Below are 16,624 nucleotides of genomic sequence, written 5' to 3' on the forward strand. Positions count from 1 at the left end.
CCCCCCTGGGCATGTGGAGGGCTCTGCCCTGGCCTTGGCATGTGGAGGGCTCTGCCCTGGGCATGTGGAGGGCTCTGCCCTGGGCATGTGGAGGGCTCTGCCCTGGGCATGTGGAGAGCTCTGCCCCCCTGGGCATGTAGAGGGCTCTGCCCTGGGCATGTAGCGGGCTCTGCCCTGGCCTGGGCATGTGGAGGGCTCTGCCCTGGCCTTGGCATGTAGAGGGCTCGCCTCTCTCTGGAGTCTGGCCAGAAGGTTCTTTCCACCTGCCAGCCCTTTGTGAATGAATGCCTATCAAGGACTGCAGGATGTGCGGGAGTGCCAGGGATCGGAAGTCACCGAAGTCCAAAATAAACAAAAGTCGTCTTCTGTGGTGTCTGGTGATACAGAGAGACTTCCCGAAGCTCCTCGAAGCCTGGCGCCCTGGGCGAGCGCCCACCCCACGTGGTGGCTCTTCCTGCCACCATTAGATCTACACTTACTCACAGCCCCTCCCTCCCCCCAGCCATTATGGAGCAAGCCCTCCATAATAGCTGGAAATGAGCGTTTAATGAGACCGAGTGACCCTGGGCCTCGGGTGCGGTCAGTGGTGCCTGGAGGGGGCTGTGGAGAGGGTGACCCGGGTGCGGTCAGTGGTGCCTGGAGGGGGCTGTGGAGAGGCTGGCCCGTGTCTGACCGCCGACCACAGGCCGCACGCCTCGAGGCGGCTCTCCAGCGCTGCGGTGCCCTGCCCGCTTCTCCAGCTGTTTCTCCCCCCACGCCCAGAGGTTGGGCCTCAGCAGACCTCTCGCTGTGTGAACTCCACTCTGCGCCTCCCCTTTTAAGACACACTGCAGCTGTGGCGGGAAACATGTCAGGGATGTGCAAAGTAAACACTAAAGACAAAGCCAGTTGTTTAGAATGTTGTATAGTGCAGAGGTTTACCAAGCTGTGCGAGCCTCTGCTGATTAAACGTACATTGCAGGCAGCAGTGGAACAGTCGCTGCAAGCTGCCTTCAAGTGCACGGAACAGTCACAGCGTAGGCCGCAGTGGTCCAAGCTTCCTTCAGGTGCATTGAACAGTAGCTGCAAGCTTCCTTCAGGTGCATGGAACAGTCGCTGCAAGCTTCCTTCAGGTGCATGGAACAGTCGCTGCAAGCTTCCTTCAGGTGCACGGAACAGTCACAGCGTAGGCCGCAGTGGTCCAAGCTTCCTTCAGGTGCATTGAACAGTAGCTGCAAGCTTCCTTCAGGTGCATGGAACAGTCGCTGCAAGCTTCCTTCAGGTGCATGGAACAGTCGCTGCAAGCTTCCTTCAGGTGCATGGAACAGTCACAGCGTAGGCCGCAGTGGTGCAAGCTGCCTTCAGGTGTACGGAACAGTCACAGCGTAGGCCGCAGTGGTCCAAGCTTCCTTCAGGTGCATGGAACAGTCGCTGCAAGCTTCCTTCAGGTGCATGGAACAGTCACAGCGTAGGCCGCAGTAGTGCAAGCTGCCTTCAGGTGCACGGAACAGTCACAGCGTAGGCCGCAGTGGTGCAAGCTTCCTTCAGGTGCATTGAACAGTCACAGCGTAGACTGCAGTGGTGCAAGCTTCCTTCAGGTGCACGGAACAGGCACAGCGTAGGCCGCAGTAGTGCAAGCTGCCTTCAGGTGCACGGAACAGTCACAGCGTAGGCCGCAGTGGTGCAAGCTGCCTTCAGGTGCACGGAACAGTCACAGCGTAGGCCGCAGTGGTGCAAGCTTCCTTCAGGTGCACGGAACAGTCACAGCGTAGACTGCAGTGGTGCAAGCTTCCTTCAGGTGCACGGAACAGGCACAGCGTAGGCCGCAGTAGTGCAAGCTGCCTTCAGGTGCACGGAACAGTCACAGCGTAGGCCGCAGTGGTGCAAGCTGCCTTCAGGTGCACGGAACAGTCACAGCGTAGGCCGCAGTGGTGCAAGCTGCCTTCAGGTGCACGGAACAGTCACAGCGTAGGCCGCAGTGGTGCAAGCTGCCTTCAGGTGTACGGAACAGTCATAGCGTAGGCCGCAGTGGTGCAAGCTTCCTTCCTGTATGTGGAACAGTCGCAGCGTAGGCCGCAGTGGTGCAAGCTTCCTTCCGGTGCATGGAACAGTCGCAGCGTAGGCCGCATTGGTGCAAGCTTACTTCCCTTGCATGGAACAGTCGCAGTGTAGGCAGCGGCAGTGCAAGCTTCCTTCAGGTGCACGCAGTCACCGCATAGACCGCAATGGTGCAAGATTCCTTCAGATGCGCAGAACAGTCGCAAGTAGGCCACAGTAGTGCAGCAAGGTAGCTTCCTTGTTCCTCGAGTAGACTGCAGCAAGGTAGCTTCCCTGCTTCCTATGTAGGTTGCAGCAAGGTACCTTCCCTTTTCCTTGAGTAGATCGCAGCAATGTATCTTCCATGCTGCTTACCTTACATGATTAATTTACTACATTATGAATATTTTCCTGGTAAAGGAAGCTTAATCCTGGCCGTTGTTGAGCGTCAGTCTGCATTTTCCTAGTGTCCTCTAGCCTGGTTGCAGTTTCCTGCCTGCATATCCCACCCCAGATCTCATTTGCAGGCCGCGTCTGCTGTCGGTGAGCGCTGCAGCTCTTCTGACGCAGCGCTCCTGGTCCTCATTGGGATGCTGGAGGCCCGCTTGATGCATCATTCATATGGACGGATGCTCTGGCCACACCTGATCTGCATGAGCAAGCAGTGCCTGCGAGTGCTGCAAGGAAGGGACCTCTGTGCACTGAGCGGTGCCTTCCCTTTGATAGTGAAGCGGGTTCATGGCGGGAATCTTCATAAGCATCGGTTGACACTGCGGAACATGCCTTGTGCAGGACTGAGGCCCATTCATTATTCAGAGCTCGAGACCCCGCTCCTTGCAGCATTAGCGCTCATCTGCATTCCTTTGTTGGCTGCAGTGCTGCACAGCGCATACTAACGACCTCTTCCTGCAGGGCAGGATCTCTGCGCGTGACAGATGTGGCCAGAAAGCGCAATCTATTGTGCGAGGATAGAGGGAGCCGCGGTGTAGGCAGCGTATCATGGGCCCCAATGCTAGACCCTGCCTGCTGTTTGAAATGTGCCCTACGGCAACAATCAGGGTTCGCTGCCCATGCACTCTGCACTGGCAACTTTTAAACATATTGCTGGTGTGGCTAAAAGTCAATTAAAAAGGAGGAAGCCGCTTAAACCGGTAATTAAAGCCCATGGCACTATGGGCCTTCAAGTGAACCCTGCCTCGACGTTGCAGTTAATGACTAGTAAGAAATGAAGCTAATATGCAGTGAAACAGAATTTGTCAATATTGCAGTTGTTCCCCGTAGAGCAACACCCATTTTATGCAAAGACAAAAATTACACAAAATGAAAACATTTTATTAACAAAATAGATTGTTTTTTCTAGGTGTTCCTGCAATGGGATAAATGTGTGATGGGCCGGAAAAGTCTTTTTTCACTTTTCAAAACAAATTGGCTACACTGCTATTGATAATATAGGGGGGTGCACACTTCATTGCAGTAATGCGCCCACTTCCTCATGGCATCGCTGCCCCTCCCTCTTCATTGCACTACTGCTCCTCCGTCGTCATAGCACCGCTTCTCCCCATTATCTCCACGTACTACTGGTCCCTTTCTTCATTGCACCGCACTCCACCCTACCGCAATCTACCCTACTACACCCTACTTTAATCTGTCCCAACCTACCCCAATCACCCCACCCAATCACCCCACCCATCCTACTATAATTACTCCCCTACAATCTACCGCATCCAATCTACACCTCTCTACCCCACTCCAATGTACTCCACCCAATCTACTCTATTCGGTGTACTCCAATCTACCCTACACCAGTCTATCTGAAACTACCACACTCCAGTCTACCCAACCCGGTCTATCCCAGTCTACCTTTCCCCAACCTACCCCACCCCAGTCTACCCTAATCTACCACACCCAACCTACCTCCGTCTAACTCACTCCAGTCGAACCCACCAATCTACCACAGCTCGGTCTACCCCACTCCAATTTAACTATACCTACCCCACTCCAATTCACTACATTCGAATCTACCCCACTCCTACGTGCCCCACTCCAATTTAACACAATCTACCCATGTCTGCCTCACCTCAGTTTACCCCAATCTGCCCCACTCCAATCTACCCATCTCGATGTACCCACCCCAATGTACCACGCTCCAATCTACCCCACCCAGTCTACCCCAATCTCCCCCACCCCACTCTACCCCAATCTGCTCCACCCCACTCACTTTTAGCCATGCTGAACAGCAGTCACACTGGAGTACAGCATGGCTAAAACACACCACCAATGCCAGTTGCTCTGGCATAGGCGAGACATGTTGATTTTGCCAATGCTTGTTTAACATTCTACCTGTTAAGTTCCTTAATTGTTATAAACGTCTTTTGTAAAGATGCTAAAATAAATCTATTAAAGAACGTGTATTTTTGTCAGTGTTTTTGGTTGAATACACAAGCATTGATCTGTTCATTGAGAACATACTCTGTTTTGTTAATTCATGCGATAAACAACAACATTCTGCTCTCGGGGCATGGATTCCTCCCAACAAGCTATTTTTGATCGTGATGTGCAGAGGGGAATAACAGTAGTTTTTCCTAAAATGGCTTGCCCGCTCCACGCTTAGGGATGGATTTCTTACACACCAGCTTCATGCCAGCTGTTTTTGTTGATTTCTGGAGCGGGCGTGAGCAATCCACACCCAAGACTGGACAACTTCTGATATTGTCAACTCCCCGCCGAGGGTTATCAGCAAGACGTGTCTAGATGTGCCCAATCTTCTCCCACCCCCACTCTTTCAGTTCACGTGGCCAGGGCTGCCTGTAACATGGCTTCCATTGTGGCCTGGTCCAGTGTCCTTTGAGCGTAGGTCAGGCAGGGGGATCTCTTTCACACCAGGTATATTCTGCTTGGAAGCTCTTGACTCTCTTCTTTCCAGGCCATTGGAACAATGTGGGGTATAAAGCCAGCAATGCTTTTTCCGTGGCTTTGCAACCCTGAGGATCCGCACTTTTGGGCTTCTTCCATGCTGGTCTTCTTGTCAGGGTGGATCCATAGTGAAGCTTCCCTGGCTTGCTTTGCGGCGTAGGACTATTGCCACTGTCCTAGAGCGGCCATCTTCTCCATCCCCATACATATCCAATGCAGTCTGTGCTTATGAGCAAGTCAGTTCTTAAAGTTTGTTAGACAACTTTGATCCAGAGCGTTTCTTTTTTGCCCATCCTAGTCCCAGCTCGTGAATTAATATCAAAGGAGGAGCTATAGTAAAGAACTGGGACACCACCTATTGAAAATATCATAAATCCACCGAGAGCTTTAGGCAACGGACTTAAGCAACTCGCATCTCCTCACTGTGCTCCAGTCCTATTAGAGGGTTTGTGCACACTTCTCAGCACCTGTTGCCTTTTGGTGCCACTGATTACAGAGTCCAATTTTTTTTAAACATATAGAGCAGTGCACGTGAACAAAAAGAGCTTATTTAGTTCTTTTATATTTCTTTCAGTCCTCTATTATCACAATTTTACACGATTACACAACAAAGGGGCAGCCAACGCGTTTCGTTCAATTCGGCGAGTAGCCAAGAGAACTTCTCCAGGGCTCTTTAAATTAAACGGGCAGACTTAATGGTCTTCCGTAAATGTCATATTAAAATCTGGGCCAAACAAATTCAATTGCCCGAAGTCTATCTTCAAACAAACACAGTATCGAGTCAGTTCAAATGATAATCGAGTAATACAAAGATCAAAATGGATAAATGCCTTCGATCCCCAGTGGGATAGTCTCCACGCGGTCGGTCACCTCTGCCTCCAAGCAAACGCCATCCACGAGTAACCAGAAAGAAAGAAATACAAAGAACTGGATAAGCTCTTTTTAGGTTTTGCCTCGCCAAAAAGATGCGCTCTGCGCATCTTTTTCGCGCAGGCGAAAACCTGATGAGAATTGTAGTGTGCTTTGGGTCGGCCCTCCTCATTCATTGGCTGGCTCCGTAAATGGAGCCTTGCCATTGGACGAGGGGCCTGTCCGTCAATGCCGGACCAGACACGGGGGCGTTCCCGACATTCTTTGGCTTTTGCCGACGTCACGCGACGCCGGGAACGCCCCCGATTCTGTTCCGGCATTGCCGGCACCTCCCTTGCTCCCCCTCCCGCTTGTTTCCTGGTGTGGGAAATTAAACAAAGGTTTCTTTCTTCATACTGAAGCATCAGTGTGTTCCTGCAGATACTGACCTCGGTGGAAATGACAATGTTCCTTTAAGACGGCCTCCCACCATGAGGCAGCCTCGGCAGCGGCGAGGTGCGCCCTGTCTGCCTTGATGTCACGACAGGCAGAGGCCACCCCTTCGGAGCTCGCGGAGGCGGGCGTGCTGTTTCAGGAAGTGACTCGCTTTCACTTCGCTCGCAGCGGCTCTTCGAGACTTCAGGAAAAGAAAGTTGGGCAGAGCTGCAAGCTGGTCCGGCTGCTTCCGAAGGCAGGACCATGGGGTAAGCTCACGCGCTTGGCGTGCCTCTTTCAGCCCTGCTGTTCCACATGGGCCCGTCTCTAATAGAGCATCGTGTCTCAAGTAGGCAAAGGCTTGCATTATACGTTCTTTGTCAGACCTAGGAACATTCGTAACCTAAGACCACTCGCTCTTGTTCCCAGTAGGTTGGAAGGGCTTTCCAAGTGCAGGCGGCTCTCTGTCTGTCCCAAGGACAGAGGGCAGTGACCTGGCTCGTTGCTGCCCTATGTCCCGGGTTAAGTGCTGTTTGCTTGTTGGGAGCTGGCTTCCTCTCTCCAGATGTTTCTCTTGCTGCTGCGTCGAGAGCGCTGTACAAGTGCAGACTAGCACACATCTACAGTTCAAGCTTTCACAGGGGCAGCAGCAGGGTTTCTTGTAAGACAGCACCAGCAGTAACTTGTACACGGGATAGTACAACAGACTTATCTTCTGACACCCTACAGGGAAAAACCATGTGTAGTATTTACACCCTGCAGCGGCAGTGTTAGTAACACACATTGCTTACGATGGACAGGCAGGCACTTCTATAATTTGAGAGTACCAGCACTTTTCAGAAGAGGTGATGCACGTATATTACTAGTATAACGGCACTTTTTTGGTAGCATACGGGTGTTCTAGGATAGAGAGGGCCGGCAGTTTTACATTTTAATTTCAGTGATTGTGTGTTCACGTAGGCGAATAGGAGGCTCGCGTTTTCGGGGCTGTGTGGCGAATTTTAATGGTTGTAGCTTGTAATGAGCCAATTGTGAGTTCCAAAAAATTCAAGTGCCCCAAATTTGGTACCACATAGGGTATTCCGGACACCTCTGTGAAGCCATGCAGCAAGTACACCTTTGTTTTAGCAAAAATACTTGGAATGCATGAGCGCAGGCGTCCATATTGAATTCCTGCAGATTATTCCACCCCTCTACTTGTGCAGCCAAGGCAGTACCGGTTAGGACCAGTTGTGACTTTGGTTTACTGGGAACCGCATTGACCCCACCATGTTCTACCAGGCTCACCAGGTTCTGACAGCCACTCAGTGGCGATGTGCCTTTTTCTAAAACCATCTTTCTAGACCATTTTCGACGCTGCAGGCAATACAAACTTTGGTTAACGACTCTGGAGGCCATTCCCAGATGTTGGCGAAAAAACAGCTGATTGAAAGTGAGACCTGCTTTGTCTAACGTGATGTGTCTGTGTTATAAAGAGCAGAGCTGTGAGGCGGCACCAGTTTGTTGCGTGGTGCTTTGTGCTGGATAAGCTGGTCTTGAAAATCACTGTCCGTATAACTGAGGCACAAACTGTTCCATCAGTAATCTTGCATTAGAGATTGCTACAGAGTGCAGTCTACAGGGCGGGCCTCGCATGCTATTCTGTCCAGCCCCCTGGGGTGTCTACAAACAGCAGGTGTAAACTGTTGTCTACTGCTTGTGCAGTGCATGCATCACGAAACTGCATTGTGTTTTGATGTCCCCATGGTGGCCAGAGGTTTCTGGCAGAATCGCCATTGCTGCTCTTTTTAAGGAGTGGATCAGATTTAGCGTTGCAGAAACACACCCGATACCCTCAAAGCCCCCCCTTTGAGAAAAGCACATAAGCTCAGTTTCTGGAAGACTGCCTTGAAGCTCCTGTTGTAAGTGGCGGATATAAGTAGCCTCTTTGTTGACATCGACTGAGATTGTCCCAGAGTTGGTAGGGAAGTTCGGCTCAGCTGACACAAATCCAGGGGTCAGAAGGTCCAGGAGTGAGTCCAGAGAAGGCCTGGCATAGGACATTCTTGAGTTTCCTTTTGAGCTTAGAACAATCTTTTTTTGTTGTCTACAAATCCGGTTCAAACTGTTCCAAATGTTGTGGATCACATGTTCTCAGAGTTTTTCCATTGGCATCCGTTTTGTGGAAGGACATGGGAGTGATCTGTTGTCAGATGCTGATCTCGGGTTGCCAAAAAGGCTGTCATTTTGGAATAGTGACTGCTTGCCTTTGACACTGTACAGAGCTGTGCTGCCTTTTGGTTAGGTTCTCGCCATACAGAATCCACATATACACACACGTACACACACACACGTACACACACACACGTACACACACACACGTACACACACACACACACACACACACACACACACGTACACACACACACACACACACACACACGTACACACACACACGTACACACACACACACACACACACACACGTACACACACACACACGTATACACACACACACACACACACACACATATATATATGAACACAAAACTCCCTCCAAAGGAACGAGGCAGAGACCCAGGAGGATACAGTTGGAAGCAACTTTAATGAAAAAACTGGCGAATGCATTTCGGCAGACCACTGCCTTCCTCAGCGCCCAAAGCGTCCCAACTGTGCATTCACAGCATAGTGGTGAGTTCAACCCCCATGTACCTTGTTGGAGCAGGTACGCTCCTCCCCCTTTCAGCCAATTTCCACACTTGCGTTGAGTCCCGTTGTGTAGAGGGACTTCATTTCCCAGAATCCAACAGTGAGACCCTTGGGAATTGTGCGCGGGGCGAACAAGAAACAGTTTGTCAAGAGTCAGTGCGGGGGGTACAACGAACAATGTCCAACCACTGGAACAAAGGAAAAGGACTGTGCATTTGTAGATGGGGTTTTCTTCATTGCCTACCATACACATTTCTCATGCCTCATTTCCCCACCTACTTCCTGCGAGCATAATGCAGTGGTAGTCCCTAAGACAGGTAGCCAACCCTGTATATCAAGGTATTAAAGAGATTTGTTGGCTTTTATATGGGTCAGTACAATCAGTGTTGTCACAATATGCCGCAAAAACCCAAGCAGACGTCATCAAACAGCAATATTTTAGAATGTCTATTTGTGGTGATTGTCACTGATGCAGGAGAAGGTAAACAAAACTGTTTACTTTCTTCCCTTCACTGCACGTCCCCTTTGAAGGCCCCGTATGCTTGTCAAACTATATATGTGTGTATATTTTTTATTGTGGGGAAGGTGCAGCGTATCATTTAAAGACCGGTATAGATGCAGCTGGCAACGTCACACGCAGGGCGACAGAGTGTACAGCATCCTAGTGTTGCTCACCTGCTAGGATGGTAGCTGAACACATGGGGCCACCGTAGGTGGAGACGGTTGGTTTACCCCTCTGTTTCTATTGCCCTGGCCTTCAGGAGGAGAGGAGAGTAAGGCAAGAGGTTTCATAAGGGGTTGTCTCCCAGGGCCGGGCCTCCTTGGCGATTGGCATTAAGGCAGTGGATATTGATTGGACAGTTGCATCCAAAGTGTGTTGGGGTTGTTTTTTGGAGGTGAGCTAAGGCAAAGACGGGGTGCCACGGCTCTGCCAGGGGCAGGAGCCATGCATGCTTCCGGTCCACTGGTTAATGATACCATGATGGTGGAAGCTTCAGAGTGGAGCTTCAGAGTGGAGCTTCAGAGTGGAGCTTCAGAGTGGAGCTTCAGAGTGCAGAGTGGAGCTTCAGAGTGCAGAGTGGAGCTTCAGAGTGGAGCTTCAGAGTGTCAAGAGCAATGCCAATAGCTCGAACTTTAACAAAGGCAAAACCATTGCATTGTAAATGCTTGTTGTTCACCTGCACTGCTCTATATATTGTTCATCAGGTCTGCTGAACATGCCACTGGGGAACAAGTGTCCCTTTCCTGCAGACACCTAAAACCAGGGCCACTGGGATTATGCGGCATATTTTGTAATGGTAATACTTAAATATCTCCCCCCCCCCCCCCCGCCCCCAGTGTTGAGGCACGTGCTGCACGTGCCGGGCCCGGCCTGTAAGCGGCTTGTACTCTGTGTTCCCTCCACGGTAGCGCGTGCCTGCCTTGTTACAGCGTTGACACTTCCCGTGAGCCTTGGCGCGTGCCCCGTGTTTTCATTGGCGGAGGAGCCCTGCGGCCCCGCAGCGGCCTCTGCTCTCGCGCACAGGGGTTCACACCACAGATCCTCGGAATCCGCGCGCTCCACTCTCACGGCCGCTGTCTCTTCAGACAGACAGCCGTGCCTGGCATCACCCCGGGGTGGGGGTTGGAGTGCAACCTCCAGCTTGTAAAGAGCCACGAACAGTCGAAATACCACCCTTCCTAAGAACCTTCCGCGGCGTGTGGTGCCGAATTACACCCCCATTTCTAGAAACCATCCGCGGCTTGTGGCAGTCGAATTACTACCCTTCCTAAAAACCTTCCGCGGTTTGTGGCGGCCGAATTACTAGCATTTCGTAGGATCCTTCCGCGGCTTATGGCAGTTAATTTATCGCCCTTCCACAGAACCTTCCGCGGCGGGGGGCTCGCGCCCTGTCCATGGGGTCACTTCCTAAAGTCACTTCCACAGCCGGGTGTAAAAGGGCTTCCAGCTTGGTGTGCAGTGAGTGCCATCACCAACCTACAAGTGGATTCAGCTGTGTATGAGTTTAGTTCAAGTTGTTTGTTTTTTCTGCGGTCGTCTCTCAAGGCGAGAGCAGTTAAAAGGAGGCTTTCTCGAAAGGGGCCCCTTCCCTAAACCCCCAACCCTCTAAAGTTTTGATCCAGATTTTAAAACCACCTCCCATCTCAGCCTACATCTCCTGGCCACGTTTCAGAAACGTTACTGGCCTTCTCAGGAGCATTTCAGGATGATTCTGTCCTAAATGTAATGGGCATCCTAGGTACAGATTACACAGGAATCCAGTGAACTCTGCCATGTAATTTCAAGTTTATCCACCTGTAACAACAGAGGCGTAACTTGGACAGGAGCACTGATGGGTGTAGTGCTACCGTCCCCCCAGCTGTGCCACACTCGCAGTCCTGGAGTAGGTGTTGGAGGGGAGACCAGCAGTAGTTATGGCAATGCTGTGGTTGGCGCAGACTGGTCTGGCTACCCTATGAACATGGGCCAACACCCACCCAGTTAGAGGAGCCCCCGCGAGAATGGCACTGGCATGTCTGTGGTCTCAGAGCATCAGCAGCTAAGGCCTTTCTTCCTAAGCGCAGGCCTTTCATCCCAACCATGATATACATCCAGACAGGGACGGTTAGTAGAACGCTTTTCTGTGCTGACACAATGAACTCTGTATCCTTTTAAGCTACCTGGAGTTAAACTCCGAGTGTGCAGAAATGTTGGTCTGTGTTTGATTAGCACCCACTTCCAGCATCCACCTGTGCAGCTAAAAGCTGCAAGGACAGAGTTTAGTCTTAATTTTAAATAAAGAAACTATTGACTCTGTGCACGTGGAATGAATTTTGCTGTGATTATCCAGTAGCCTCGAATGCCAGTAGTTATGAATGTCTTGCAGGAAAAATATTGCAACTTTAGAGATGTTTCAATTTTCACTTGGTCATAGCACCCTGCTTGTGCTGAAGTCATGAACCTGTGCATAACTTTTCAGGGACTTTTGAGCACCTGTCTTGTGTTCAAAACAGATCTTGGGCCGGGGCGCGGACCTGCCAGCAGCCTTACATTGGAATCAGTGTAAATTCATCTGGCCCCATACACCCATTTTTGGCTCCACACTCCACTAGCACCTAGGAAAGTCTAGCAATCCCAAGTCCAGCATGAGGTGCACCGAAATTCCAAGCCCACAGACTTTGACACAGGTTTGACGGCAGATCTACTGACCTGCACCCCCACTGCAATACCCTTCAAAGACAACCCTACAACGTATTATCCGCCCACAGGGTTTAACCTGCAGGTTGCATTGACCCATTGTCTGCCAACTGATGCAAATCTAGGGAAAAACGAACACCACGTCGCAATTGGCCTACTCTTCATGGGCAGGCCTACAATCCTACACACTCCCACAAGAAGTGATAAAGGCAGTAAGTAAATGGGATTGCCTGAACACAGACCAGTAACTGCTCAGGCTGTAGCAGTATGAGGGTCTTGCAAGGCGGGCTTGGATATGTTGCTGAGTGGGAAGGAAGGTCGCGTGTGTCCATGTGATGTGTTGGTTCAACGTGATCTTCAGATCCATCATACCTTCCTCTTCCCAGCACTCTGCACTTTAATCAAAGCTGCCCCCTAAGCAGGATCATAAGGAACACCACTGTACACATTGCATTGCTGTAATTCCTGCTTATGAAAAGCCGCTCCTGGCATGTAAAAGAGACTACAAGGCCAATCTGCGTCCCATTGTGCAATATGCGTTAACCGAATACAGCCACAGTCAAATTAGCACCGCCACCCCGAGTCAGGGCATACCGCCTCTCCCTGTGGTCCAACTGTTGACTAATTTCAGATGATGTTTGCCCACCTTCAGTACCATACTGGTGAGATCTCTTCTACTCCTCATTGACTGTCCTACACAGCCAAAGAGCAGCAGGTCAAGTACCACAGTGGCTCAAAGAGACCGGTTCACCAAACCCGAGCAGGGGCTGCTACTGTGGCTCCTGGTGCTGGTAGGGTTGGCATTCTAGAAAGTTTTGGTGCCAGGAGCGTGGTAAAGAGGGTCTGCACATGAGCCCTGTGGAGGAGGCAGCATAAAGTCATGTGACCAGGTGTGGTTGGAGGGCCTGCATCCTTACAGAGCTCAGGGGACAGGTGCTGTGAGTGAGGGAGGTGGTAAATCTATGTCCATAACTCTATGGAGTGCGACCGGATTCCAGACCCACGAGCTTGGCTCCGTTCAAACACTGCCTGCTTCGATTTGCATGATGCAAATTAGTTCACCCAGCTCTGATTATCGGCTTCTGAGCCTTGATGCATTCCAGTGGGCACTCTTTTTGCATATGCAGTTTAATGCACACTTGCTAGGCGCTAAACTGTAAACATTGGACTTCTAAAGCTAGGGCTTGGTCATATCACGATAGCTGTGACAGTTGAGGAGTGTGGCAGCAGATATGAAGACCAGTTCATAGGACCATGCAGCGGTGTGCTGCCTGAGGAAGTTTGTCAAGGTTCCGCCTTTGACAAATGCTTTAAATGGTGTATGTGTGGTATTTGGGTTTAATTCACAACCGATTGTGCACAAACAAAAAATCTAGTCTGTTAAAAAGAAAACCAGCGTTGTCAAAGCCAATAGGACTTGCCTTTTGTATCCATTGACTTTGCCAGTTGTCTGGTGGTGCATCACAGCATCAGGATGCTGTGCAGCACTGTCAAAATAAAAAGTTAAAAAAAAATTGCTGTACCATCATTCCACCGAGGTGTGCATTTGTGAGAAGCATGTGGGCACCTTTTGCTTCATTTTATTTATGGAACCAAGAAGGTGGAGGCCACTTGCGCTGTAAATGACAAAAAAAGCGAATGATTTTGTTGCCCTAAAGCACCATTTGGGGGGAAAAAAACAATGATGTTTGGGGGAGTTATGGGGAAATTGCGGGTCTCAATGAAGGAGCGAGCGAGTGAGGATGAAGGTGAAAACCACCACGCGGAGGACAGTGAGATGAAGCACGAGGGACTAACACCACAGAAGCACCCAGATGAGAGAGAGGAAGTGGGGGTGGAAGAAGCATCAGGAGAGAGCAGCACAGTGCAGGAGGGGGAGAGAAGGACACAGGGGTTAGAGTGCAACACAGGGTGGCAGGAGGGAGAGAAGCACGGAGAGATCCAGCTGGAAAACACATGCACTGAGGGTGCTTAAGCAAAAGAGACGCCAGGGCAGGGAGGATAAAAGAATAGATGTAGGAGAGAGCAACACCGCGGGGGAGAGAGGGCAAGGCAGGCTATTAAATAAGAAGCAAGCAAATGAGTGACAAAACAGCTAACCAGTGGTAAGCAATGGATGGCCTTTAAGCCCACTGTAAGATCTTGGGAAGCGGACAATAAGTCGGTTGCAACCTAGGCTCAACCTAAAAATACCTTTATCTTGATGCGGCAAGCTTCACCGCCTTCTGAGCGTTAGATTGACTTAGGTGATGCAGATTATTTTTTGTTGCTTATCTTTTAATTATTTTTGTCAATAATAAAATAACTCTAATGAAGAACACGGTGTTCACCTGATAGCGAGATAAAAATAGACATTTATACTATCTTGAGTAGATAATCATTTATGCAACGTAAAAGATCTACCTGTTCATCCTCACTAAACATATTGTACCTGGTGTAAGAATGTTAAAATAGGAACAGCAAAAGTTCCACATTTTGACATTGCGCAGGCAGACCTGCATGACTCCTCCCACTCTACTTTTTTTTAACATAGCCCCTAAGAATGTACAGGTTGGATCTGTCAAACTGACAGGCACCAAAGCAAGTCCTGTTCAATGGAGCTTTCTAAACTGATGCAAGACGTGCGCTTCGGCACTGTAATGCATTAGTTACTGGGTCAGCAACCTTGTTTTTTTGGCATGAGAGCCTTTGAATATACACTGTTGCTTGAGCATAGATTGTTGGTAATTAGGTTATTGGGTGAGTTTGTTAACCTTATTCTTTCTCTTGCTTAGGCTTATAACATCCACGTGAACGGTGTCTTGCACTGCCGGGTCCGATACAGCCAGCTTCTGGGTCTTCACGAGCAGGTAAAGTTTATCACGAGGCCCCAATATGCATCTTGGTCCCCTTTCCTTTCTCTGGGTCTTTAAACCTTGCTTCATGAGCTGGTCTTTGAAGTGCGTCTTCTTTCTATCCTCTGACTGCTCTATCCTGCCTCGGAGCCTTGACCTTTGTGGTGACCCTTGCCGCCTCTGTATTTTCCACCTTCATGTCCTTGGATTCGTCTGTCCCTGACCTACCAAAACATGTTTGGTTTGCCATCACCTCGTGTCCTCTCCTAGGCTCATGTGCTTTGTTCTTCTGTTTGTGACTTGCCTGAGGTCTCTGATCCTAGGGGTTTGTGTGATGTGGTGGTACATTGATGTTGTGACTCCATAGAATACCTTTAGTTTTTGGTGCAAGGTTAGTGTGTGCGATTATTGTTTCTTTATTTAGTGAAAGCTTAGATGGTTTTGACTTTGAGAATTCTTCTCCCCTGTTAACTTGCTTCTACTTTGATTTTCATAGTTAAGAAAAGAGTATGGCCACAATGTGGTGCCAGCGTTCCCTCCCAAGAAGATCTTTACACTTACTCCTGCTGAGGTGGAACAGAGGAGAGAGCAGCTGGAGAAGTACATGCAGGCGGGTGAGTGTGTTTTGTTTTGTGGTTGGTGCTTTTGAAACCTTTAAGCAAGTGTGGGAATTGTTGGGTTTTGCACGCTGTCCAGACTCGATTAGCTCGCTCTATCTAAATAAACACCAAAGTAGGTACTGCAGTAACCTCAACATTTACTGAGTTCCTTCATAATGGGCACTTGTACAGAATTGACCAATCCCACCATTGTTACCCAACCTGGTAGGATTGGAGTAAGAGAAGAAAATTAACCCAATGTAAGACTTAGCTGAACATGACTTTTGCAGAAATATTCAAGGTGCCATGTTGATGATTTTGTTATGTAGGATTTGTGTGTTGACATTATTGCCGAAGTTGACTTTGGGGTAACATTGTGCTGCAGATACTGCGGTTTAAGCGGTACAAAAGGGGGTGGTGATGGACGGAGCATCTGAACCAATCAAACACTCACACCCAGTCAACAGATCTGGGTTTAATCCATCACCGTTCTTTAGCCCACTCTGCCACCCCAGTTCAGACATGGCCATATGCAAATCAGTCTGACCCTGTGCCAGAAACCAGTCCTAGGAAGCTTGTTTCCGGTCCAGGGAAGGCATGGCTTGGCAGTTCGGGCTGGACTGTTCCCATGAGGCACAGGGTCAGACTGATTTGCATATGGCCATGTCTGAACTGGGGTGGCAGAGTGGGTTAAAGAACGGTGATGGATTTAACCCAGATCTGATGACTGGGTGTGAGTGTTTGATTGGTTCAGAAGCTCCGTCCATCACCACCCACTTTTGTACCGCATACTGCGGTTTCAGGCATGACCTAGAGCCACAGAATGATTTTGATAGGTCTGGATTTGTGGTTGAATCGAAGAGCGTGAGAGTTCAACAACAGAAATCCTGCAGAGAAATCATTACAGAGATCAAGCAGCGGTTATGAATGTTTCTTTACTCCTGCCCTACTCCCAACAGCCTTTCTCAATTGAAATAGTTAAGTGTTCCCAAGACATGTACTATTACATACTGTGGAGTGGCAGAATATACCCATTCCAGAACCCATATATGGTCCAAAGAGTGGTTAGTAACTATTTCCTAACAGACCTCAAAGAACTTGTAAGTTTTCAGA

General features: G+C 49.7%; 1 protein-coding gene across 4 annotated transcripts in view; it reads left to right on the forward strand.

Annotated features, from left to right (window-relative positions):
- The window catches only part of SNX17 (sorting nexin 17), a 225,263-nt gene that overhangs the window by 84,359 nt on the left and 124,280 nt on the right, over nucleotides 1–16,624 (forward strand). Inside the window, exons 1-3 of one of the 4 annotated variants that reach the window (XM_078650103.1) lie at nucleotides 10,712–10,860; nucleotides 14,853–14,927; nucleotides 15,409–15,526. In XM_078650103.1, coding sequence (XP_078506229.1) covers nucleotides 10,735–10,860; nucleotides 14,853–14,927; nucleotides 15,409–15,526 — 319 coding nt within the window. In that variant the 5' untranslated portion in view covers nucleotides 10,712–10,734. Of the gene's footprint in view, nucleotides 1–10,711; nucleotides 10,899–11,400; nucleotides 11,506–14,852; nucleotides 14,928–15,408; nucleotides 15,527–16,624 lie in introns of those variants that run through there. The other 3 variants (XM_078650104.1, XM_078650106.1, XM_078650105.1) reach the window with 3 other exon arrangements.

Source organism: Lissotriton helveticus, chromosome 6, assembly GCF_964261635.1.
Source record: "Lissotriton helveticus chromosome 6, aLisHel1.1, whole genome shotgun sequence".
Taxonomy (NCBI): Eukaryota; Metazoa; Chordata; class Amphibia; order Caudata; family Salamandridae; genus Lissotriton; species Lissotriton helveticus.